The 26,937-nt window shown below is 38.8% G+C and overlaps 1 protein-coding gene across 1 annotated transcript in view; it reads right to left on the minus strand.

The window, feature by feature from the left end:
* Positions 1–1,114: 1,114 nt before the first annotated feature.
* The window catches only part of TAF4 (TATA-box binding protein associated factor 4), a 35,499-nt gene continuing 9,676 nt past the window's right edge, over positions 1,115–26,937 (minus strand). The window contains exons 3-16 of the mRNA XM_033075147.1: positions 15,745–15,911; positions 14,892–15,011; positions 13,127–13,246; positions 12,279–12,401; positions 11,485–11,574; positions 10,196–10,450; positions 9,862–10,006; positions 9,241–9,355; positions 8,479–8,648; positions 7,755–7,885; positions 6,986–7,111; positions 5,563–5,619; positions 5,364–5,483; positions 1,115–2,116 (exon numbers count right to left, since the gene is read on the minus strand). Of these exons, the coding sequence (XP_032931038.1) occupies positions 1,949–2,116; positions 5,364–5,483; positions 5,563–5,619; positions 6,986–7,111; positions 7,755–7,885; positions 8,479–8,648; positions 9,241–9,355; positions 9,862–10,006; positions 10,196–10,450; positions 11,485–11,574; positions 12,279–12,401; positions 13,127–13,246; positions 14,892–15,011; positions 15,745–15,911 (1,907 nt within the window). The 3' untranslated portion in view covers positions 1,115–1,948. The remainder of the gene's footprint in view (positions 2,117–5,363; positions 5,484–5,562; positions 5,620–6,985; positions 7,112–7,754; positions 7,886–8,478; positions 8,649–9,240; positions 9,356–9,861; positions 10,007–10,195; positions 10,451–11,484; positions 11,575–12,278; positions 12,402–13,126; positions 13,247–14,891; positions 15,012–15,744; positions 15,912–26,937) is intronic.

Raw genomic sequence — 26,937 nt, forward strand, 5'->3', positions numbered from 1 at the left:
GTGCAAGGAATAATCACCAAATTCATGTATCAGCAGGATTAGGCCCTCAAAATTATTACATGAAGTGGCCCATGAGAGGAGGAATTACAAAAAATACAACCCAAAAGTACAGAACATCAGATGTTTCTCAGAGTTTCACATTGATAACCAAAAGTGTCCCTGATTATTTTCTTTTATAATTGTTCTCCAAAATGTGTTTTATGTCCTACCTTCTTCTGCAAACCACTTTAGCTGTGTTTGAGGGAGCAGGCTGCCCTCAAGGAGAGGCTGTTTTATTAAATCTTCACTAGACAAACACAAAATATTTCAGATGTTTCAGACATCTCTCCCTGCTTAAAAACCAACCAAACCAAACCAAATTCACTGTCTCCTGATGCCACTCCAAGACCCTTAAGACAACAACCAAATACCAAGTCATGAAATCACATACCTCCAAAATACTGATAAAACAAAATAGTATAAAAACATCCCAAAGTGCATCTTTAGCAAACAGCATCCCCTCAGGTAGACTCATCTTTTACTGTACCAAGAAAAATATATCCAAGTGCAGAAAAGATTTAGAGAGAAAAATACATTAGCAAATACAGATAAATTTGTTTTTAATAAAGGAGTTAATTTTCTTTCAATCCTATATAAAACAATAGCAATTAAAAACTTCATTTTTGAAAGTAAAATATTTACATATGAACAAGTAACTGTGCAAAATTTACATGAAAAAAAAATGGAAAGACAGGATTTCCTAAAAGACAAAATAAAAGGGGTGTAACAGTTGTCAGGTGTTGATAAAAATACTGATCAGCATTCAGTTTACACGCAAGAGTTAAATTCTACCATGAGAGTTCACACAAAGAAAGCCAAAGTATTTACAGTCATAAAAGTACTATCAATAGACAATTTAATACAATAACCTCTGAAAATATAAAGAACCAATTAGTATATTTGTAATAAAAAAATAGGTACAAAGAAGGGACTTTGCTCTGGACATCTTTAAAGTAGGCCCACAGCTTGCATACAGTCTTTTAGCAAAATAATTATAGTTTACATAGCCATTTTTATGTTATGTGCCAAAAATTATGTACAATTACTGACAAAATACACCAACCATTTTTCAACACTTGATTCACACTGAGAAACAGTCTTTTGATGATTCCTCTCAACTTTTGATTTTATTTAATCTAAGCTTTCACTTTAGCTAAAAAACACAGTGCAAGTAAAATATATTTATGCTGAAAAGGTTTCTCTTTTTTTCCTTTTTTTCCTTTTTTAACTTTACAGCTTTACAAACTATAGCAAATAAAATGCATTTTTTACAGATGCTGCTTAAACATTCAGAAGTAACCCTCCTTTATGGGATTTCAGGGCCTCTAATAAGCAATAATGTGATTAAAATTGAGGTTATGTTTAAAATTAACTGTATATCCCTCTAGATTTTGAGCATTTGGGGGGGGAAGATAAATATTCTTAAAAAATCAGTTTGCTTTGCTAACTGACTGTTTAAAAAAAAAAGCTAAATGAAATGAGGTCATCTGCTGTAGACATATGCCTATGTAATGGATTTAGTTGAATAAAACTGAACTAAAATGAACAATTAATGTGGAAACTGCTACAGGGCTGACAAAGGGTAGCTAGTTATTTGCTAAACGATTCCATCAGTCTTTATATATGGCTTGTTTGGCAAGAAGGCCACTCAATCAAGAGATGAGTTAAAATTTAATTGTCCTTTTATAGTATCCACAGGCCTTGTAAGTATCCTCACTGTTACAGAAATGCATTTCTCTTATACTGAAGAGTTTATTTATAAACAGGAATATAAAACTGTTCCATGTAAAGAGGTGGTTGTTTTTTAAACAATATCCCATTCGCTTGTTACAAAAAGGCGTCATTTGCAAATATATTAAAAAATGTCCTCAGGCGTCTCTCCGTCAAAAATACCTTGATCTTTTCCATTTTACTTAAGGAATGCTTTGTATAGCAATAGTGAATGGCTTGTCTCTCGCTCATTTTCTAAACAAAATATGAGGTCCCTGAGGTTCACCCGCGTTATCCTTTGTCGCGTAAACTGTCTGGTTGTTCCAACTCCAGAGCTGCCTGGGACTGCTGCACTCGAACCAGATCCCTGCAAAGCACAAGAACAGCTCCATCAGTCCATGCCTGAAAGCATTCCAGAACTTTTCAGAGAAAACCTGTGGCATAAAAGCTGTACATAGTCAGGAAGCTGTGTGCTACCAGATTAGAGATTCCCTTCCTAATTCTGATTCATTACCAACAGCTGAACAAGCAGAAGTTTTCAGGGCTTTCAATACAGACAAAAAAGGCTCAAAGCACTGCCTGTACTTTTAGGAAGGTGCTAAGGATAGGCAATCCCAACAACCAAATCAAACAGAAAGGACAGGATTCTTCACAATTCCAGTGTACAGATGCCAAGGGCAGCCCTGGAGCTGTGGATGACCTGGGGAGCAATCCTGAGGCCTCGAATCATCCCCCTGATCCCCACAGCAGGGAGCTCTCTGTAACCAAGCTCAGGACTATATCTAGGAGATACTTTCCTAGACACAGTCACACATTCTCTAATGACCTCTGAACGCTTCTCCAACTCTTAGCATCACTCATCCCTCTGGCAAGTTTCCTGAAGCAGCAGAATAAACTTGCAGCACGTTATTATATCCATCACTAAAAAAGAAGAATTAAAAAGCAAAGCAGGAGGGAACGCAGGCGCGGAGCTGCAGCAGCGCGCAGTGGCCGGCAGGTGGCGCGCGCGGAGCGCAGCCCGGGCTGCTCCTCTCTCTCCTGCCGGGAATCTTTGTTTGCTCACAGGTGATTCACCTGAATCATGAATTCTTCTGGAAAAGGGCTTTGTTTCGGTGGCTCAGATACGCATTCATTCTCCCCTTCAATTTAATTTACTAACATAATGTTAGCTTTTCTTTTTTTTTTTTTTAATGGAACTTTTATACTTCGTGACACCAAACGCACTCCAGTAGTGAATAAAGACTTATCTGTCCCTGAGTTTGGAGAATTTTCAATAATTTTTCTTAATAAAAACACCCCAGACTTGAAAAAAGCCCAAATTTATAGTGGTGCATGAGCCATGTGAATAAGCTGCTCAAGTTAGCACTAACATGTGTGAAAATAATGTATTTAATCAATGAACATTATTAATGAACAAACCAACTGGAAATGATCATGCTGGGTTAGCAGAACTCTGCTCAGTGCAGGTCAACTTGCTTCACCACAGTGCTAACAGTAAAGTCAGATTTTTGATTCTCAAGTATTCTGTTGACCAGCGAACACCAACTCACTTAAAATCCTGTAGGTAGGGCTGCTCAAAGGTCGGATTTTCAAGGGATGTTTTAAGGCACTTTGACAATTTGGCCATCTAATTTTCACCAACTTAGTGGAAATCAGGTGATGCAGGAAAGTACTGGATGCTAACTAAATTTTCCTCACACACATATGATTGCTAGACAACAGAAAGAATGGCTGGAAGGGGCTTTATTATTGGTTTTTACATATTCTTTAGTGAAAGCTCAAGCCTGAGCTTTATTATGTAGACCATAATACCTGAAATGCAAAGATAAAATTTCAGGAGTATTTAAAGACACAGAATTATGTATGGAATAAATTAAGAAGCTTTTTGGTAACTTTCAGTAAAATCACATGGACATAAAACTCTCAAACTGCCAGCAACCTGTTTTGTTGAATTTGGAAACAAAACAGTGCAATTACTACTTAGAAGTGATTTTACATGTAATTAAGAGTCAGCATTTGTAGACATCAAAAGCTTCCATTTACAAAACTGTGTCTAAGTAACAGCAAACCTTATTTTCCACACTTCTTGTAATATGCCTTAACCACAAACTGCATACAAATGGTGACAAGTGGAGCCCAATTTAAAAATGTCAAGTGACACAGCAGCAAAAGCACAGCTGTGAGTATCAGATCAAAGGCAGCTGCTTCTTAATTAAACAGACAAAAAGAATAGATTTCCAGGGAACCTGCAGTTAATTGGTTAACCAGTGATTAATCCAAGACAACTAAATTAGTCAGATTTAGATGAAATACAAACAAGTGTTCACAGGAGATGCAAAAAAAATCCCATAACCCAAGTGACATTAACAGACCATTAAGGTGGCACAGCTGAGCATGCAGGAGTAAGCAACACCAACATTAACTCTGCATGAGGTACTTCAGCATATTCCTCTGAGACAACTTCATTTGTGTACACATCTATCTTTGCAAAGTGCCCCATTCTGCAATTTTCATAATTTTAAACCACATCTATAAACCCTTAATAGAGTAATTTGTCAGCTTATATAAAAACAAGTCTTCTACTCCAGTAGCAGACATTTTAGTAAAATTTCAAAACTTAAAATTACTTTAGAGGATGCTCAAGAGGCTTGATTTTTCATAAACAAAAATAACATTTGCTAGTATTCAGATTTTTCTCTACTGTTTTATATCAAGCACATGTAAATTATTCCTTCTAGCAATTCAGTATAAACCAAGGTGAACTCTTTTGAGGTTTTTCTACAGTATAAATGCTTCAGCACTGAAAATTCAGAATGCTCCAGGAGTAATAAACAGAATTATTAAACTATTACTATTCTGTCACTTGCTATCAGACACAAAACCCCACAGGGAAAAATCCTCAAATTATGAAGAGAGCTTTTGGTCCAATGACAATTTTCAAGAATATTTTGCTCTTTTTAAATGTTAGAGAAATCCCACATTGAATGTCTCAAGTAGAAAGCAATTTTCTGCATTTCTTGTTTATTAACTTGTTTAGAAATACAGCAGATAATCATGCACCAGAATGTAAATTAAATGAATCAGACACTAAGCATTCTGATACCTAGTCTACAGAGAATTTTTTAAAAGCAGATTCAACAGCAGAATACAGAGAGTGCAAGAACATCCTGATCAGATGGAACTGGTCAAACTGATCTGCTGTGGAGACACTAAATCTAAGGCCAATCAACTGCTGAAGAGAGAAATTAGGCAAGCTCCCGGAACTTGAAGCTCCTGTTGTTAAATTCAGCAGTGACTGAATCCTACCACCCCACTTACCCTCAGCATCACTCTGCACTTCAAGTACTTATGACCACAAAAATCTTTCCAAAGCTATGGAGGTCCAAAAAGCTGAGACTTGTGAGATCAGATGGTTTTTTTAACATCCCTCCAGTTCCATGAATCCGGGAATGACCTGTGACATTACAGGTGCTAAAAATTGATCCTGGCCTTGGAGTGAGCAAATCTGAACACAAAACACTTGTGCTACACCACAAACTGGGGAAAAAGCTATGAATAGAAAGGTTTGCACAGAGGCTGAGGCAGCAATACCGAAGGTGACAATGACACTGTACCTCTGTCCCTGATCCAGATCCTGGTGAGTCTACTTTCCTTTTCTTCCTGGGGCCGATGGCAGCTAACGCAGTCAGGTTGGCATCCCTCTGTCTCATTTGTGCTAGCTCTTGCTGCTGCATCTGTGTGCCAGAACAAGGATGGGTCATTATTTCTTCTTCAACTTCCAAAATAAAAGTTGATGTTAAGCTCAGCACTCACCTCCTTGGCCTTCTGTTTCAACCTAAGCTGTTCTGGATCTTCTTGTCGAGATCGAGACTGTGTTGATAAAGGGTGAGCAAGAGGTGGTTGGAGGAAAAGAAAGAAAAATTAATTCAGTTACAAAAGTAGTTACAGATTATATATGAAAGCTTTTCCTAAATTTCAGCAGGAAGTGGGGAATACCTATCACTCCCACAGAGGGCAACAGTGGTAAACAACTTTTAGAAATTAAAAGTTTTCCTTTTCTTAATGTATGTAATTTTGAAAAAGGCATCCCATTTTTCTGCTTTGTTAAAGACAGCAAAGGAGTAGCCAGGCAATTATGCCTTAAATGCAACCATTGGAAAACACAAATTACACAGATCTGTGAACTGAATTACACACTTTGCATATGAACAAAGGAATCAGACCTGTACTTTTTGGAACAATTCCTCCCCTTGCTGGGTAACCAGGCACTTACTCAGAGCAGATATTTCTGCTACACCTACACACACAGGTCAGGCTGCAGGCTGAACAAAGTGCACCTGAGTGACCCAAGACCATTTACATCAGCAACTGCCCATTTCACTGGGCACCTGCCATTCCTTGTGTGTGTCATACTCTTAGAATAATGAAATAATTTAGATTAGATAATACCTTTAAGAACATCAAGCCCAGCTGTTTCCCCAGCACTGCCATGCCCCCAAGTGCCACATCTACACAATATTTCCAAGGATGGTGACTCAACCACTGCCCTGGGCAGCCTGTTCCAGGGCTTGACAACCCTTTCAGTGATGAAATTGTTCTCTATATTCAATCTAAACCTTCCCTGACGCAACTTGAAGCTATTTCCTCTCATCCTATCAAATCCTGAGTGTTGTTAATCCTTTACCTCTTCAGGCCAACAACAAAATAAATTTAGATTTTGACATTGTCAACTCATGCTGGTTCACAAAACTAACAGAAAGCACAGGTTGTTTTGTGCATTACTTCTAGGGTGCTCTTATTTAATCATATTCTTTCTATACCCACTGAGTAAAACAACAGTTTAATATTCACATTCATGATTACATCAACTGCTTCCTAATCATTGTATTTCTCCAGTTTGTAAAATCTTTCTGAATTCTATTTCTAGTCTCCAAAATACCTGTAACCTCTCTACTACATTTAAGACCACCACTAAGCCATAAAATTCATCTTTCTTTGTCAATGCAAAAACTAAATTTTCTTTTAATTTGGGAAAATGCAATGAGTGGCAAAGAACCTGTTTCCCATGATCAACAATGAAAAGCAAAACTGAGCTCTTGTTAAGAACATTCATCAAGTTCCATCTTTGAAGATTAGTCTTCCCCTTCATTGCAAGTGTTTTAGAATGAAAAGAAACTCTGCAGTTTTGATGTCAAAACTGACACTTTGCAAACACGTGTGAAAGCCGAGCACTTGCCTTTGCTGCGCGCATTAAAATTTCCCTTTCTTGTTCATCTTTACGCTGCTTTTCTATTTGATCAAGTTGTTCAAAGAACTTGAGCTGTGCCCGAACGTCACTTGCTTGTTCATATCTTTCATCATCCTGAAAATACAGCAAATATGTTTCTCATTACTCCCTTAAAAACAAAGCTGTTAACTTGTACTGTGCTGGGGAAGAACATACACATTCAAAGCTCCCATGTTCACTCTGTCCTTTTCAGACAAATAGCAGGAGTATATTTACACCAGTCAAACCAGCTACAACTCTTAAAAGCATTTTGTTCTATTCCATGAATCATCAGATTTTGACTTCTAAACTAATATCATCACAGCTTTAACCTCTCAAACATATTTCATAGAGCTGTGTGGTTTTTTTAAATGCTGCTCAGGCATTTGCATCTATTAGGAACACACATCTGTCAGATAACAGTCTCCTGGGAATTCAAAGCACTGCTTTTATCTGTCTGACTCTACAATCACTCACACACTAAACATTTGACATAATAAATAAAGGGGAGGGCACAGCTTCTCTGCATTTGTTTTAAAACCATTTTGTATATGCAAACTGAAAAGTTCCAGTCACCCATGTGTATTAATATCTTAATGGAAGGTGAATCAGTCAAAGAGAATAAACAACCTGATTTCACAGAACAAAGAACACCTGAACTCCTGCATTAGAGTCAACACCACAGCCTGCTGAATTTGTGCAATTTTGCCATTTGATTTGAGCAATTAAGTACAGTTACCTTGTAGGAAATATTCCTTTGTTGAGCAGTCTCTGATAGTTTTTCCACGAGGTTTTGTAGTCTTTGTTGTGTAGCATGTGATACATAGCTAACTACATCAGGATGGATTTCTGTTATTCCATGTTTTTTACCTACAATCAGAACACAAGTGGGTTGCAAAAAATCATTTACAATAAAACTAAATATGAGTATAATCTTAGTCATAGAAATTTAAATCCTTTTTTCTAAATATGATTTGCAGGTTTTGCTCAGACAAGGATTAAACAGGAAATTAGACACATATTAAAATTCACATTAGTTTAACAAAACTGACAATCTATTAATAAATGCTGTGTACTACAGTGTAACAAAGAATTCAAGATTGCTTTTTGTTCCACTATCAATTCTAAATTCCTAAGCAAAGCTGATAAAAGTGCTTCTGGAATTATTTCATTGTTTGTGTCATGCTTGCTGCACCTTAGTAGTTTATACAGTCAGACTTCAACCAGATTGAGTAGTTGTGATGTTGAATTGCCACCACTTTAGAAGGCAAATCTATGTTTGCTATTCCTTGACACTATCCTACTTCCCTAGGACAAATGATTTCCCACAAGCATCCGAATATACCAGAAAGCAATGACTCCAGCAACTTTTAATTATTCAAACCAATTTATATGGAAAATGCCTTCAATTAAAGCTAAGAGTAGTGAAATTTATTTTTATTAAACAAGATAAAAGAACATACCTATTTCTAATATCCTTCTTTGTAAAGGTGCTGGGAAAAGGAAGGTTTCGTCTTTACAGGACCTTGTTAACGTGCCCACGAGCTCAGAGTTTGTTGCCAATATCCGAGCACTTTCTTCTGACAGGTTGACTCCAGCCATTGATGCAACATCATTAATGTCATCATCATCCCTTAAAGGAAGGAAAATTTATTATAATCACAATATTTAGTGTTTATCTGCACATACTGCTATGATACCACAGCTGCATATAATGAATTCCACCATAAACCTGAATACTTAATTTTACATTTTATTTGCTTCTCTAATATAATAAAATACAGCTCATTTGTTTGTAAATGAGAAATTACTGCTTTGACTTCAAAGAGTGTTAATTTTGTACTTCCTGTTTTTTCCAAGAGCCTTTCTTATGTAATATTTCAACACCTTGAGAAACCAGAGACCAAACAAATCACTACTACAAAACAATAATAATCTGCCCTCACCACTAAGACAGGCTGTACATCTGAGTAAATCAAGCAGAGCTGGGAGAAGTGAAGGAATGAATTCCACTTGCTTGTCTGGGCAGGAATTGTTTATGAGGTTTAGTGCCAGCTAAATGCTAAAACCAGTTGGCACGAGTATGTCCAGTGTTGTTTGTTAAAGTCTTTAATGAAGAAGCAAACCTGCCCCCAGAAAATCTGCCTCTAGGTTATTGTGAGTTTCCCCAGACAGTCTGAGTTCAGCTGCCCAAACAGCACAAGCACAAACATACAGTTCCTCACCTAAAAGAGCCTCCCCCAGGTTCTTTCAGTTTATTCTTCTGAGCAGCAGCTACTTGTGTCGAAACAGTGGCAATAGCTTTGTTTCCAGGTAATACTGCTGGTTTTACCACAGGTACTGCAAGAAGACAGACAGGATTTGTACTCCATCAGTAAGAGTTCACACATGCAAGCCAGTCACAGGTAGTTATGGCAATAGGTCTGGTACAAAGAGGGGACCTCAATAGCTTCTGTCAGCGTTTCACCCAGGTAAAAACAGGACCCTTCCCAAACAATTCCAGCAGACAAATCATTTCTCTGTCAATGCTGCCCTGACAGATCTGTATCCCCAGCCACTATGGCACTACACAGTGGAAGATTTTAGCAGTAGTACAAACAGGGCACTTAGGAACTGACATTCCTGGAACCACAGAATGGTTTGGGTTGGAAGGGACCTTGAAGATCATCTCGTTCCAACCCCTCTGACACCTTTCACTAGAGCAGGTTGCTCCAAGCTCCATCCAGCCTGGCCTTGAACACTTCCAGGGATGGGATATCAACAGCTTCTCTGGGCAAGCAATCCCTAAACCACACTTCAGAGAATGCTATCAAATATGGCATATCACAAGTACCTTGACCTCTTACCTGTCTGAAGTTGATTCAGCTGGATTTGAGGAGTAGTGAGCATAATACGACTGTGTGGTTGCCGCAATGCCACCATGGGCGTCTGTGTCAACGTGACTTGTGGAGGCCTTATCAATGCCCCTGCTTTTTGAGACTGTTGGATAACCTGCAAATAACAAGGAAAAAAAAACCTGTAAATAATCTGAGAATCAGGTAGGAAAAACCTAAGAGCATTTTAACCAAGATGTAATTTATTTTTTTTTCTCAGCTCTTTGATTGAGCTAAACCACCAACTCAAGAAGCACAATCAAAAAAACCCCTGTGCAACAACAAACTCTGCACTTAGCTCACATACCAGTGGCGTGGACTGCCCTTGTTTACTGACACCAACTTGTGTGGGCTGGGTGAGGCTGATGACGGGTTGCTGGAGGGTACTGGTGACAGTGGCAGTGGCCTTGCCCGCCGTGCGCTGCACCGAGGAGCTCAGCAGCACGGCCGCCGCCGACGGGATCGTGGCTATCGTCGCCTGCGTCGTCGGCTGCTGCTGCTGGCTCTGCTGAATGAAAGCTGCAGAGTCTGGTGTTAACTGTCTCAAGGCAGGTAAACTCCTCTGAAAAGGGAAAAGGAAAGTTTTGTTGAGTTGTTTCATCCTGGCTCACACGATATGAATTGTAAAGAAGCAATGTGTTTTGTTTCAGTCCATGGGATTGGTCTGCGTGCGCCTGAGGAAAGGTGAGCACACAGAAATACCAACCTGCTCCTGTTCAATGAGCAGAGGGACAATACCTTTGGGATATCATGAGCATCTGGGCTATGCAGCCTACCTGGAACCCCTGTTATGTATTTAACAATCCAAGCCCATGCTGCCTTCCTTGACTGTCAGCCTACAGCTTAAAGGTCACACTGGAACACCAGGGAAGATTTCAGAACAGCCCAACAGACCACAGTGTCCTAGTGGCTTCTTAATTTAGTTTTTTTCTTATGGCAACAATTTTTGTCCTCAGGAACAGCTCAAGGTTGAACAAGCATTTAAGAAACCAGAAATGTCAACACACACCTACAACTATAGCCCTTAATCACACATTAGTCAAGCAATTACACTCCTATCATTCAGTGCTGTTGTATTTTCGGTGATTTCACTGATGGTAAATGTTTTGCAATAAATACTATTTTGAGATTTGTCCAACTACTATAAAATTTATGTCAAATGTGATTTATCATTGGGAGGTGACAAATTTCCTGCTTCTCCAAATCAGTTTACAGCACAGGCAAAACTTGCCCAGAAGGTACAGTTTTCTGTATCACCGAATCTCTTTGCTTTCCAAGACTAAAAGGAGAGCAATAAATCAATTCACAGGTTTGTGGTTTAAGTCATAGAAAGAAAACTTTTCAGATTTCTCAGAAGAGCTACAATGTGTCACCATGGTAGAAGTCACATTACTGACTGTGCCAATGAATCACAGTAACAAACTCTAGGAACAAAGACACAAAAACTATTTTTAAGGGAGCAAAAACCTTTAATAATTTAAAACTTCCTTTAACATCATTTTGGAATTCCACCTATAATGGCAAAGGATGTGGTTGTGCTCATTGCTGTTGATATAAAAGCACAGAAATAAAGAAAGAGTAGTGAAGATAAGTTACCTTCAGGAAAGGCACAAGGTAAGGTTGAGGTGAAGAATTAAGTTCTCTGTAGAGCCTACTGGTAAAGTCTTCTGGTTCAATTTTTCCATCCTTCAAAAAAAAAATTCAAATGAACAAATTTGTAGAAATTCATTTTTACAGACATGCAACACAAAAAAATATTTAAACTTGGGAATGTACTGAAAATAAGTGGCTTTATCATTCCTCACTGGTTTTAGTTACCAATAGCTTTATGGTAGTAACCAACTTTACTACAAACTCCAAGTTATAAGACCTAAAGACCTAGTTACTGCATGATGGAATACACAGCTTCACCACAACTTAAAAGGTGGCTAATAAGTAGGCTAAACAATTAGTATTCACTCTATAAATACTAAATGTCAAGCTTTTATATTAGTATCAGATATTAATTACCTTTTCTTGGTAAATACTTGTGGTTTCCTACAGTCAGCTATTGCACCAGCTGTAGTGTTTTCCCTCAAGTACATAATACACCTTTTTATTCATTGTTTTATCAAAATGTAGAATTTAAAGAGCCACTACTTGCTCTTACTACCCACACTTCAACTGAACTCATGTTCTCATGCATGAATACAAGCAGAAATGTCTTAGTTATAAACTTAATGGAAAATTTATGCATCTATTTTAATTCAGAAGAGGCAAAGTTAATTTGATTTAGCTCAGATTTTATGAACTCCATCCTCTGAAGAAAAACAAAAAAACACCAAAAATCAGTTTTGAGTCTGAATTTGCCCAGATGCCGAATTTTACAACTTTTGATGAACTTTTCTTACCAGTAGATTCTGTACTAATTCCTTCACATTAGCCGCAGTCTCTGAGGACTGTTTTCCAGATGATGCCAGTTTTATTAACGTGGACAGAAAGTTTTTGCACTTCTTCACATTTTCCATAGTTTCCTTAGAAGGAAGGGTAGAAGGAAAACAGTCAGAGAAAGGAAGATAAACTCCTCTTAATACATGATTTGACCATATACTCCATGAATAAAGTCCTTTAGCTCATCAGTGCAGAGTAATATTTACAGATACACGTCCCTCAGCACTTAAAATATAAACAGACTGAAATGATTATTTTGCTTCACATACACATATGTATTGTACATTTTGTTATCAAAATTTAAGAAATTGTAGGTCTTCATGAAATTAGGAAACACCCAAGTATTTTAAGAATGGACACTGTATATGGGAAAATACATGTTTTAGTAGGACAAAAAAAAAATAATAACGCTCTTGCTTCACAGGGCACAGTACATGAATTTTCCTTGTGTTGCAATCCTGGAAATATGCAGCTTGAATCAATCAGTGCCAACTGCTTACTCTCCTCTACAGTGCTGAACAATTCACTGTTCTATAAAATACATCTAATATATTTTTTTAAATGAGTGCTTTAATACTGTTACAGAAACAAAAACACTTTGATACCTGTCAAAATTCAAGTGATCTGTACCCACACCTTGTAAATTATATGGTTCTATTAAAGTTTACCTTTTCAAGGTCAACAGCTCACAGACTTCCTGCATCTTTGCTAATCTCCACTCCCATCTGTGTTTACACCTATGTGTATATATGCACATCATGCATATGTGAGTGGACAAAAAGAGATGTTACATTTCTCAGTATCTTACTGTGGCAGCAGTGGAGGTGGCCGTTGTCCCTTGCACTGTTCTCTGAGGAGTTCCAGTTTGTACAGCTGTTGCTGTCCCCAACGTGGTTGTTTGTGCAGTACCACCCAGAACAATCTGAGGCTGCAGAGAATAAAAACACAAGATTATTCTCCTTGGAGTGTACCAAGAACCTGTGTTCCTGAGCCATCAAACAGCAAATGAGGCACAGGGCAGCAGAACACCTTCCACAGATGCTATAAATAAGTTGCTCTGTGTGTGCAGTCTGGTGCAGTGGAAGGAAACAGCCACCAGATGGCACTAAAAACATTCCAAACGGGAATTCCCAAAGTTGATTAAAAATTGCGCGATTTTTGGTCACTGAATCAAATACCATTAAACACAGTCTCAGCCAGTGGGGTTTCAAAACTCAGCTAAAACAAGAGCAGATTTCCTCTGAATTCTATTTATCTTTTTGCCTGTGTCATTAATTGCCATTTCTAAAGGGAAGAATTTCTAAAAAGGCGCAACTGACACAAAAGCTTGGGTCTTACCGAGGTCTTTGTGATGAACAATGGGACAAAACATTTTTCTACTTTTGTAGACAGATTGGTAATTTGGAGTAGAAATATCAGCTCCAAAGAATCACTGTTGCAAGCAAGATCTTCTCACATACACAGCTCATTCATGGGCTTCCAATAGTCTAATTATTAACAACAACTCACTCTGAGAGACAAATTCCTACCAAGCTACAACTGACACTCAGAATGTTCAGAAATCATTTGTAAACTTGCTCTTTATATAAAGAGGCACAAGAGGCTCCCCAGCTGCCAAAGCTAACTTTATTGTTATTTTGGGAGAAACTAAGGGAGACAAGGATTTAATTTGTCTCATTTTTTTGAAATCAGGATAAATGAAGTCCATGGTGTGCTCATTACAGCACAAAATATGCAGATGGAATGATGGTGGGGTTTTTTTTGTCCTGTATAACAGCAGTGGAAATTAAGGAGATTCAGTTAGGTAAATTAACTCTTAGATCTAGAAAGATCAGTAGCATAGGGAAAGGCTCTGAGGGGAAAAATGTTAACTGGATGCATAGCAAAACCTGCATGTTTTAAATTAAAACTCTCTAATCCTGTCTACTCAAAGGATGAAGAAAGCACAATGAGACAGATTAGGTGACAGCAATCATATTGTATCACTGCTGCCTGGAAGCCATGTGGAGAATTTCACACTCTTGCACTGTTTTCTAAACTCTCAATATCTCAAAAAAAATTTCCAAGTAAGCCCAAAATGAATAGAGGCCAGCCCAGAGTGACATCAGTCTCTCTGTGAGTTATCAGTCTCCAGAAGGACACAGACCAAAGCAGAGACTCATGTGAAAGGGAGAAAGCTTTGGGAAGAGAAGGCTGCCAGTGCAGTCATCTTTGCAATTGTAAATTTTGCTGCAGAATTCAGAGGACTGCAGATCCATCACAGGAATAACACCACAGCCCTACATCCAAAGGGAATTCTTGTCACTTCCTTTAAGCAGAAAAGTATTTTATTTTAGTCAGCTCTGTGACTGTACAAATAAGAACACAATACTTTTAAATACAGATAGGTGTAAGTATAATATGAAATAACAACAATATACATATAAAATATTACACCTATACATCCAAAACACACACAGAGACCCACAGATATTTTAGAGGGGCTAATCCAGAAGGCACTTCTTCCCTGCATGAGCAATTGCATTCTGTGTGCCTGGCAGTGTCATGCACACATTACCTCCCTACACACTCACTTGCACAACCGGGGGACGCTGTAGCGTTGTCGTGGGCTGCACTGTTGTTTGAGCCTGAGACACTTGCTTGATGATAGTAGTTGGTGTCACCTGTCGTGCAATAATGGGTGTTCCTGGGGCCTGGGGAAGAGGGAAAAAAAAAAAAAATCACAAACACATCAGTATCTATAGTTAAATGCCATCTGCTTTATCTAGTGTTCTGATTCTGCATTATTGCAAATATCAAAGAACGCATCTGAACCACTACAAAACTCTGAGAAGGATTTTCAGTCTTGAACTCAATGCAACTGTCAAAATCTTGGTGTACATATATCCACATACATTTTTTTCTTTTAGTCTTCTATTTATTCTGGGGAGAAGAGTTGTACACATTAACCATATATGGTCTTCTTTATATCAAAGTTTTCAACTTAATGAGATTCAGATATGTAAAAATATTTTTGATGAGTAACAGCCAAGCTGTAACAGAATTAGGAACAAAATGCAATGCCTGTGTCTTGTGGAAAGTAGATTTAGATCAGATATTTGGAAGAAATTCTTGGCTCTGGGGGTGATGAGGCCCCAGCACAGATTGCCCAGAGAGGTGTGGACTCCTGTTCCTGGAAGTTACAGGTTGCGATGGGGTTGAATCAGCCTGGTCCAGTGCAAGGTGTCCCTGTCCACATCAGGAACTGGATGAACTTTAAGGCCCCTTCCAACACAAACAATTCTGAGCTTCTATGAGTCTATAAAAAGTCTGTATATCCCAGTCAGACCTATGGTTTCTTCAAATCACTCATACCACACCTTCCTTTCTCATGTATTCCCCACATGGAACAGAACAATTTTTAGCAGCACAGCTTGCTGGACTGACCTGCACTGTGGATATCTGCACTGGGGGTGCACTGGTAGGTGTAGCAGGACGAGGAGTCAGAGTGTTCTGAGGCTGAGACTGGGCATGTGCCTGTGCCTGCATCTGTGCCAGGGCTTGCTGGGGGATCACCAGCAGCTGCCCGTTCTCACTGCGCACCAGGACCATGCCTGCAAAACAGAGAGGGGTCAGCACACACACATCCTTTGCAAATATCAAAGAACATATTTTTCTGTTTGTTTGTTTTGGTTTTTTATCCAAGTTGGAATTAATGTATTGCTGAAGGACTAGGCAGCTAACAAAAGGTTTAGAATGAAAGCAAAATATCCAGCTGCATTATAGCATTTTGTCTAGAATAGCTTGATTTCAGAAATACTCCAAATGCTCAGTATGGTGTGCTAGAGAACACAGTGAGTTGTATCTGCCCCAACCACAAATATTCCATGTGACTAGAAGTTAAAATGAATAATCCTGTAAAAATCCTACCTGCTCTTTACTAAGAAATTACAAATAGAAGAAAATCCTGCCATTAGGCAAGATTCCTGTTAGTTTGTCTTTAAGAGGGAAAGAAAAATAATCAAACCTAGGCTTCACCATCAACAGCAACACAATTGTCTAAGTTCTAAATTAATTTCCCATAACCAATTCAGTAATGAAAGCGGCTATAAAATCATAATCTCTCTCATGTGCATCAACAACAGACTGCACTGTGCCATGTTACACCCCAAATGAAAAATAAAACAGAGAGGGAAATGAGGAACTCATTCCCTGCTCAGTCACTCAGATCAATACACTTAACCCCACTGGGTAGCTGTAGGGAACCAGATTTTAACAGGCAGATTTTCAGAAGTGATTCTCTCTTCCTTGAAGGCATAAACAGGATCTGGACAACATGAACTGTATGCCAAGAGCTCCTTCATTCAGCATGCAGTCCCTGAGAGCCTCAGGACCTCAGCAGTTCTGAAAAAGCCACCTAAGGAAACAAACTGGGCACTCAAAATTAGTTGGCTTTTCTGAGCAACTACAGGAAGAACCTTAGCCATGAAAACCAAGAGGCACTAGTGAAATCAGAAAGTTTTTCTGAAGTGTTGTTCAGCGAATCAAAAGCCCATACACGCTCCCCAACAATATCTGGAGATGTGGTCTATTGCATCTCAGAGCATGACTACTTCAAAAGAATCAAGCTTTTATTTGCTTTTCTATTCTGGTGAAGTGCTGAAATGTTTACAGACAACGCCTTAAACAGTTTTCTTGGACAGTTTTACAAGTAAACTGTAATATACTGATTTTACAAAATTAATATACTGATTTCTACAAACAGGAGCTCAAAAGAAAAGCCTCAGTTGATTTTTTTCCTTACATTCTCTACATTAACTCTCTTTTAATGAAGCACAGTCACACAGAGATGTTAAACTAGTTTACATCCAAAATGTGACTTTCCATCAAAACTTATTTTAAAAGTGTTAAGGTGGGACCCACAAAGTGCTATGGACAAGTGTTTTATCTAAAAACAAATATCCTCAAAGTGTTTTTCTGTAGGAAAGGAGGAGGGGGAGAAATTTATTATCTTGCAGACTGTAGAAGCTGTCAGGTCCAAAAAACTATTTTCCAAGCCACTCCAAAAAGTGTAACTTATGCATGGAAATGTATTTCCTTTAAAACAGCAAAGGCAGACACCACCACCACTTCCACCAATATTGTAAAAACTTAAGGATCTTAATAGTGAACACAGAGCTTGATCCTGAGGGCTGCTCTTTGGAACCATCACCACTTTCTCACCATCAGCCTAACACTATGGGGAAGGGGTTACTGACAAAAGACAGATAAACTGAACATTTTAAAGACCTGCTAATGACCTGCTACTACATCAGCCTCATTCCTGCACCAACAGAACCTGGCATCCTCTTCAATGTGCAAACATAAAATCTTGGGAAATGAACTCACATTGCCCATTTTAATCATCCCTCATAATGATCAGCTGAAGCAACTAAACACTGAATCAGTGGAAATTTTATTATTATAATTGAAAACACCAGTACAGCAGATATCTGATTTGAGGGGCTATTTTCAAGTCAACATCAAATATTAAGGCTTGTTGAGCACTATTTTGTTTCTAGCTGCTGAAAAGACCCCATGGAATTTACCTATGCCCAAGCTTTCAGAAGTCCTTAAATGCCACAGAACTATACTGACACCCCACACCAAACCCCTTTTCCTAAAATTCACCAGTTTGGGAGTTCCCTCAAGAGATCTTGAAGTTAACATGCCATCCAAATTCTTCAAAGAGTTATATCTTTTTTCCTTACAGATGCAGCATTAGAAATACTAAGCCTAATTCTGGATGGGGGGATGTGCTTAAACTTCTGTCTCAGTGCAAAAGTGACTGAAGTTATCTGAAAGCACCAAGCCAAAGCAGCTCGCCTACAGATGAGACTTTTGTGGAATCAGGCAGTGCCCAGAGCTCTGTGACACCTGTTCCTGTCTCCAGCTCAACACACCCATCAGGCTCAGCAATGTGTCTGCACCACACACCAACACACCAGTACTGTCAGCTTACTGCTTTGCTCCCCAAATTATCAACGAGGAGAGAGGAAAGAGGGGAAATAACCACAAAGTGAAGGTTCAATACCCCTGAAGTGCAAGCACAACATCTGAACAATGAAATATTCTCCCTGAGCTACATGCAAAATTAGAACATGCCTACACATTAACATAACACAACTGCTCAAACAGACAGTTGAAAAGCATATTAATGTGAGCTTTAGAAAATATATCAAGAAAGTTCAATTTTTGGCAGCAGACAGACAAAACAATCATTTGTAATTCAAACCCTGACTCTAAGCACTACCCTGTTAGATTTCTAACTACAGGAAGTCTGAAGTACTTCTTTCAAGTATTGAAGTCCTAATAAAGAAGTAACTCATACAAAGCCACATTTATATCTGTCGCTATTTAAATAGCTCTTTCATTCCCACTCAAATTTGATACACAGTTATTTTTAATTTATATAGTTTCTAACATGTCATTAAGTCAGCCCCTACCACTGATAAACCCCTGTGCACACAGCTACATACAAACATAGACAATTAGTACCATCTGGCTAGTCTTGCATAAACTTTAATCACAGTATGATAATATGAGACATTTTACCTGCTTAGAATGTTAGCTTGTTGGCATCTGACTTTGGAAAAGGTGTAAAAATTCAGAATGTGATGAACTTGTGCAGAATTTCTCCAGTATTACACTGTGCAGGCAAGGAAGTTTTGACTGAACACAAACCACCCCTCCAGCTTGATGGCAATTCTTTGAAAAAGGAGATGGAGCTGCTCTCTGAGCTTCTCTCTCTCCAGTCCAACTACAGCCTCTTTTCCAACTCAATCAGCTAAAAAAGGAACTCACCAACCCAAAGCTACACCCAAGCTGGCATTAAGTGGATTTTCAATGAAGTTCAGAAGGGTCATTGGAGATAACTTGGTTATGAATTAAAAACAATTCCCATTTATCTCCCACTTCTAAACAAAATCACTGTGGGACTGTAACACCCTCTCTCTCCATCCATACATGAATCTCAGCTAACAATTCGTGACAGTGGAGAAGAGGAAGTGCTGACAGCCAAGTGTAAAAAAAGAAATTTCTTTCCAAAACTTGCATTTAAAATATTTAAATACATGTAAGTATCCTAACCTCAAACTCCAGTGCATAAGGCTGAAAATGCTGAATGAAGCAGGTCACAACTGACTACCAGGTATTAGAAGACAGCCAGAATTGTAAAACTTATCTCACAGTTTTAATTAAATTCAGCAACATATTTAAAGATGGAAAACATCTTTCTGTTTTATCAACCAGGTTTCTGTTTGTGGATTAATGGATTAATTACTATTTGAGATCAAACAACTAATAAACATCACTGAAATGTTCAATCAGAAAAAGGTGACAATAGAACTTGGCCATTTAAAATATCTTTCTGCCTTCTTTTTCCTGGAAAGTCTGATCACATGTACTCTAAAATCATATTCACTATTAAAAATGCAAACATTCAAGAATTCTTTCCAAGTCTCTCATTAAAAAACTAATTAAAATTAAAATTAATTACCATTTTTGTTAGAAGTTAGATGCTTAAAAGAATCCTGAAAGAGGTTCACATTTTAGTTTGAATTAAACAATTCATCATGGCTCCAAACAGAACTTAGTTGGATGTTCCTGATGCAAAAGTCTTGTGTTCCTGACCACTATAATGGTCACCTCACATGTTCTTGCTGTGAAGACCTTCCCAGATGAATCCTGATTACAAGACTGTTTGGGATGGAAAGTGCCATCATTATGGGATGTAGCTGCATGATTCTGCAGGGTCGTCTTTGCCTCTTGCTTATTTGTAATTCCATTTGCTAATGACATTTCCATTTATAAAGTATTGTGCTTTGGGGTTTTTTCTTTGTTAGTATTTTTTCAATTAATAAAACGTGTAAAATCAAGCACTGGAATAAAAAGTGAAGAGTTCTGGCCCTCAGACATATCAGAAAAACACAAACCGACTTTTTTTCTAACATTTCCCTCTTCCTTATTTCTTTGAAACATGGCTTGGCTTAACAAAAACTAAAGAAAAAAGTAACAGAACGATAAGGAAGACTAATAAAATATTTTGCAGCCTTTGCAGACCACTCTGGTTATCTGTGTAATTCCAAAGGCATACAACCTTCTTGCTAGAGAACCCCTACATCCAAAATATAAACCAAACCAAAACAATTTCCTGTCTTGTTACCAGTTTTTACTGGTAAATATTGATTAATTATTGATTAATTGATATTTATAGGAGTTGGACTTTCCAGTGAGGGAGATAAAACCATCTGCAGATACAGCAGGCACATTCAGATCAGTGTTCTGATGAAATGCACAGTCCAGCAGTGTCCCCTCTGAGAGCCACAGCCATCAGGAGCCACTCCAACAGCAGCATAACCCAGAGCCACCTCTCAGGTAATGCTGCATATCCCAGAGCCACCTCTCAGGACAATGCTCCATATCCCAGTGTCACCTCTCATCTCAGGACAATGCTCCATGTCCCAGTGTCACCTCTCAGGACAATGCTCCACATCCCAGAGCCACCTCTCATCTCAGGACAATGCTGCATATCCCAGTGCCACCTCTCAGGACAATGCTCCATGTCCCAGTGTCACCTCTCAAGGTAACACTCCATGTCCCAGTGGCACCATCCATACCATGGGGGACACACTGAGGGACTCCATCTCCACCTAGCAAGCACCTAATGAGAGGACACAGCAAGGTGTGCTCGTGCTTCTCACTGGGCTTAACAGTGTGCAAGGACAAAACTCTCACCTGTGAAATACAAACCCTACAGGACCCTAGCTGATCCCATGTGACATCATCTCTTTTTCTGCTGCAGACACTCAACAGAAGAACAGAAGGTTCAAGCTTACAGATATTGCTTGTTACCTACAATGTAGTTCATGGTCAATCCAGATCAAGTCAGAACCATTACTAAGAATCTAGACACTTAATAAGTTGTTTTATCCTGAGACAGAAGAATTAATGGATGTATGATCTTTAAAGTGCATAGAGAATATACTTTCCTAATCTCCTGGGGAAATTCTCAAAGTGAAAAAGTAACTATAAACTTCCCAAGAAAAAACAACTGGGGTCAGGCAGAACTGCTAGGCAGTAAAGAATCAATAGACACATATGCTGGTGTTCAGAAAGAATGTCCAAGCCTAAAACAATAACCAGAGAATTGATGCTTCTGGTGTAGAAAACCAAAGTCCCTACCAAGGATCTCTAGAAAATGAGGTTATTGATCATACAGTGCAGTGACATCTGACAGATCTGCAAATCCTAACTAGGTTTGCCAGGGAAGTTCACTATGAGGTTATCTTCATGCCAAAGCCCTTTGGGCCTTAAGCTCTTGAGCACACACTCATTTGTGGAAGGATGCTGCAAACATTTGACATGGCAGAAAAATCTGACAGTAATCCTAAATGGGCTGTGCTATATTAGCAGGAGAAAGTTTTACGAGAGAATCCTTTTGGTATTGTCAGAAGACATTCTGTTGCAACAAAAGAGAAAGTGAATGTGTGTGTAAGGTTATGCAAGTTATCATACACACCACAAAAACCATCTAAAGCAAAGGGGCTGAGTCCATGCTCTGTAACTGACTGGATCAGGTTACACAGGGACTCCAGAATGACAAAACCCTTACAAAAGGACAAAGTTTCTAAGATTTTTCCAATACAAAAATGCTGGAATACCAGAGAGAGCTGGAGAAAAAGACAGCTGGCAATACAAGCTACAGGAAGAGCTTTCAGAATAAGTGGTATATGTGACAGGGTCCCTTACTGCAGAAAAGAGAACCTGGTACTGACATCAATGCTGTCCAACAATCCAACATTCCTGCTCTTCCAGTAACTGATCCTGGAAAAAACTCCAACTCTACAGGAATAAAAGCCCAAGGAAAGCAGAAAGAACCTACTGAACCGACTAGTCCACTGGGTCATTAAGGAAATCTTCCCTAACACTAGACAATTCCTAGCAGATTTAGAATGATTTACACACATTAAAGAGCAGCCTCTGTAACAAACCAGATGAGCAGCAGCCCATGAAGGACCATCTATACACCAACTTGTGAGAAACAGGGATTACAAATCAAGATGAGTAGCACAGAACTGTAAATGGTAACAGAGGTGTGGATTAGATGTTACTGAAGACACACTACTTTGTACCTGAGGAGTAACGTGCACCACTGTTAACTAGATATTAGATAAACTTTAGGCACATAGAACCTCAGGAGACCTGTGCTGCCCAAGTCCAGAAAAAATTCTACTTAAATTTTGTAGCCAAAGCCTTTGACCTCATCAGCGGCTTGAGTTTTCAAGTTTCATAAATAAACGAGGTTGTTCGGTGATTTCTATAAAGCCACCTTAGCTGCACAAGGATAAGCACAGTGCCTAAGGAGAAGTCTCACAGTGCAGGAATCAGGAGGTTTCAGCAAACCCAACAGCTCCAAATGACCCCATGAGTAAGTGAGACTGCAGCTGCTCCAGAAGTGGCTGCCCTGCCCTGGCACCACGAGGTCAGGCTGCACAAACATGAGGCAGCAGTAGATCTGTTCCCTGCTGAGCTGCAGGCTCCAGAAAACTGCCAGGCAGTGACAGAGCTGTCCAGCACACCAGAGCAACCTGCACCAATTCCCTCATGCTTTGCTCCAGAGTAATGGGCACCCCAAAACTGTGAGGCTGAGGTTCTGCACACAGCTGTGCTGAGCACACAGGAAACACCCTGCCCAATGCAAGGCACCTGTTAAATGTTCAGCACCTCCTGCACTGAAGGTGAGCTACAACTTACCATGAAAACAACATGGCATGACTGTCAGGTGTGGCTTCAGAGCATCTCTAACACAAAATACTTTGAGTTTCTCCCAACAGGCACTGAAAACAGGCATGGCACAGAGTTTTAGACAAGAACTACAAAAGCAAATTCCATCTCCTTTTCAAGTCATGTCACTCTGGAGTAAAGGAGAATTTTACCCATCACAGTGCCTAAAAGTGAAGGTAGAACACACAACTGCAGCACTCCACCACTGCTCTATCCAACCTGCACATCCAGATCCCAAGCAGCCATTATGGTCTCAGAAACATTAATTCTTCAACAGCTGATTTATGATTGCTGTCAACACAGGTGAAAGATGTATTTGCAAATATCCTGAAGAATCCTCACTGCAGTGCACAGAGAGTGCATTTTGTACAGACCAAGTACAAAAGTTCACATTATGAAAAACTGCTTGTTTTTTCTCACAAAAGAGTCAACAGACAAAAAACTCAATTTCATTTTAAAAGCTTTTGCTTACTCTTACTATGTGAGAGTTCAGCTTCAAACAACACAACTGAACTGTACTACCTAAAAGGTGAAGAAGTGAATCATTTGTAAAGCACTGATTCACAAACCTTTTAAGAATACAATGAAAGGAATAATGTCAGGTTGGAATGCCAAAAAGACACTGCTTTTAAGAGTGATCCCATATGTAAAAAATCTTACCTGCTCATTTGAAGAGATGTGTAAGAAATGTTCTGGGAAATACATCATTTTATATAGCCACAATTGACAAATGCTTCAACAATGTGATTTGAAAGTATTTTGACTTCTCTGGAAAGCTATATTCCTTGAAAGTGTGTTAACATGCCTTTCCAGTCAAGCATACAAAGCCAAAACACCAGTGCTCTGTCAAGCTGCAACCCAATCATCACACAAATCTGTCTGATGTCGAAACAGCTAAGAAAAACACTATCAAGAGCTAAACCAATTGCTTTAATTATTGATCTCCAAGCAATTCAGATGCAGCCCTGCCATTAATTTCAATGTACTTAGATCAAACAACAAAGCAATTTTACCAAAATCAGATTTGAGTTTGAGAAAGGAAGACACTAAATAAAGTGTCACTAATTCTTTATGTCTGTTATTTTGAATAGGAGGTTTTAAAACTCAACCTGTCCTTATTTGTGACAGTTTGTCTGTACCAAGGTGTGTCAACATTAGTGCTGTTAAGCACCTGAAGAAATGGGAATGGCTGAGTTACTTTGCATTTATCACCACAGTCTGTACAGAAATACTTAATGAGGAGTAATGCTTTAAATCAATGTTTTCTTCCTTCAGAATGCAACAGCCTAAAACAACTAAATGAGAAGCCATAAAGAACACATTTCTTTAATTTGTCCCCACTGTGAATGCCCTACTCAAGGTACACACTCTAATTTTAGTTGATGCCACCTTTTCACCAGAAGCTGAGGAGACCTGGAGCTGGACAATTCTACTGCCTGACAGCTCCCCAGGGCAGCCTCAGCACAAACATCCCCTCCACATCCTCCTCTGAGAGTTCATGCCTCTCTCACTGCCCATACAGAATTATTCTGCTTTGAGAATATGCCAAACACTTTGCCTGCTAGTTCAATACAAACCATCAACAGGGACATGACATTACATGCCATTTGGCTGATAGCAACATTTATTAAGTAGCTCTGCTTTTGCAGTTAGTCTGAACACAGAAGCAGAATTATTTTCACACCTGTAAGCTCGAATTCAGAAAGCTTTTTAACAAACTCAGGTTTCCTTTTGATTTTTACTAACCATCAAATGCACAGTCCTGAGTAATGACTAAGCTTAATGACTGGGTATGACTAACACTTATAAATAATTAGTGCCTTTTCTCCCCCTCCCCCATGGAGGACAGGGAAGGAAAGAAAATCAAATGCAACACTGGTAAAAAAAGAAGAAAGAAAGGAACTAAGAGGTTGAAGCTCAGTGCATGAACACTTGTATCTTCTTCCAATCCACCCTTAATACTACAGCAAACATGACTGCTGTATGTCTGTTAAAAACTAATAACTCCTCATGCTTGTCTTTAACTTCCACACAGTTTAGTCACTGTCAGCCTCCCTATTCCAGATCTCTTCTCCCACACTCTTCTGGTCCCCAACATTGACTCCTTTGCCACAGGTGCTGCAATTCTCCAGCTACTCCTTGGAGCTGGCACTTGTGACTCATGTGAGCACAACTGGTCCCACTCGCCACACCACCGCTCAGGCTGAAAGCACCTGCTCTTGTTACATTTGGAGAGAGGCTCTAAATCCAACCCTCCCTTACAGAAATATTTGATAAATAAACTGAAGGAAGTGCAGACAACTGAGTATTGCCTTGCTGCCCCCCAAACCCTCAGAGAAAGACTCGAGCATAGCACCACACCTCATTGCTTGGGTTTTGTTTATACTCTGGTATCAAGAGCACACATTTTTCAACTGCACTGGCTGTCAGCACAGTCTATCCAGCACGTGCTTTATTCTGCACAAAAGCACTGTGATAGCTTTTAACAGTTCAGCTACTCTCAGAAGCATATATTAATCAAGTTATAATCATAAGTTAGACCATTTTTACAAGAGAGGCTTACTCAATTCAATACAAATCTTAGGACAGTCATGTCAGTCATGTAAAATAATATTACACACTGCTGTGAGTTTTATGTTATTAGTTGTCTAGATACTGGGTATGTGTTACTGAAAAATATATTTTAGAAAGGCATTTTAACAGAAAAAGCATCAAAATTAAGATACATAGCATTCTTAAGTTACAATTCAAATTTATAAACACTGATCTACCATGGCAAAAAGTTACTTAATTTTCAGCAATGTACTTTTCCAAATCCCACAGAAAGAGCTCGGTATCCAAACTGGACCTTGCACTAAATTTTGTACAAATACAAAGTAAAAGCAGCATCCCTATTTAACCTATTTTATAACACATTTACACATTTTGCTGACCATCAACCTTTGACATTTAAAGTCCAACTTTCTGATTACTGGTAATCTAAGTAGAGAAACTCATCCTTTTAAAATGTTATTTTGAATCTGACAACAGTTACAGACCCAAAGATCAGCTACTTTTACACAATGCCTTAAGAGAGTTCTACTGAGGTGCTGAAGAGATCTCACTGCAGGTGTATGAAGTCCTTATAATTATCACCTCTTTCTTGATTACTGATAATCTATACCATTATATAGTGACAATAATCTGTTTTGTTCTCACAAAAAATATTCTACATTTTAAAAACCCTTAAAGGCATAAACAAGATCTCAAGAACAATTATTATATTTGACATTAAATATTATGCTAAAGGCACCTGAAGAGAATTACTCCAAGAGAGGAGAGTTTGTGGTAAAAAACTGGCTCTCAGTTGAGACACCTGCACTTCCAGAAGATAACCAACATTTGTGGAAGGAAATTCCCACAGATTAGAACTGGCATAAAAATTTCCAGAATAAACTGATGTAAAACTGTCCTAGAAGGTTTAAAACAATCAACAAGCTCTATTCAGGCGTCCATGGCAAAAAAAAAAAAACAAGCCTCATCTAATCTGAAATATGGATGATCACATAATCTTTACACCTGTTTAGTTACAACCCGTACACAGGCCAGGCTGTATCAGCAATTTTACTTCTCTTACAAGGAAGCAGATGCAAGAGAGCTGATACAATTATTTGCACACAGGAATGGACCTGTGGCTGTGCAAAGAAAAAGCCCTTTGTCACCTGTGAGTAACACACTCTCCCTAGAGTTTGGCCTTCCTTCACACAGAGCTTCAGGGTTCATAATACACCTGAAACAACTGTCTATTAACCAGGACTAAAACCTTCCCTCTACCAT

Source organism: Catharus ustulatus, chromosome 17, assembly GCF_009819885.2.
Source record: "Catharus ustulatus isolate bCatUst1 chromosome 17, bCatUst1.pri.v2, whole genome shotgun sequence".
In the NCBI taxonomy this organism is placed as follows: domain Eukaryota; kingdom Metazoa; phylum Chordata; class Aves; order Passeriformes; family Turdidae; genus Catharus; species Catharus ustulatus.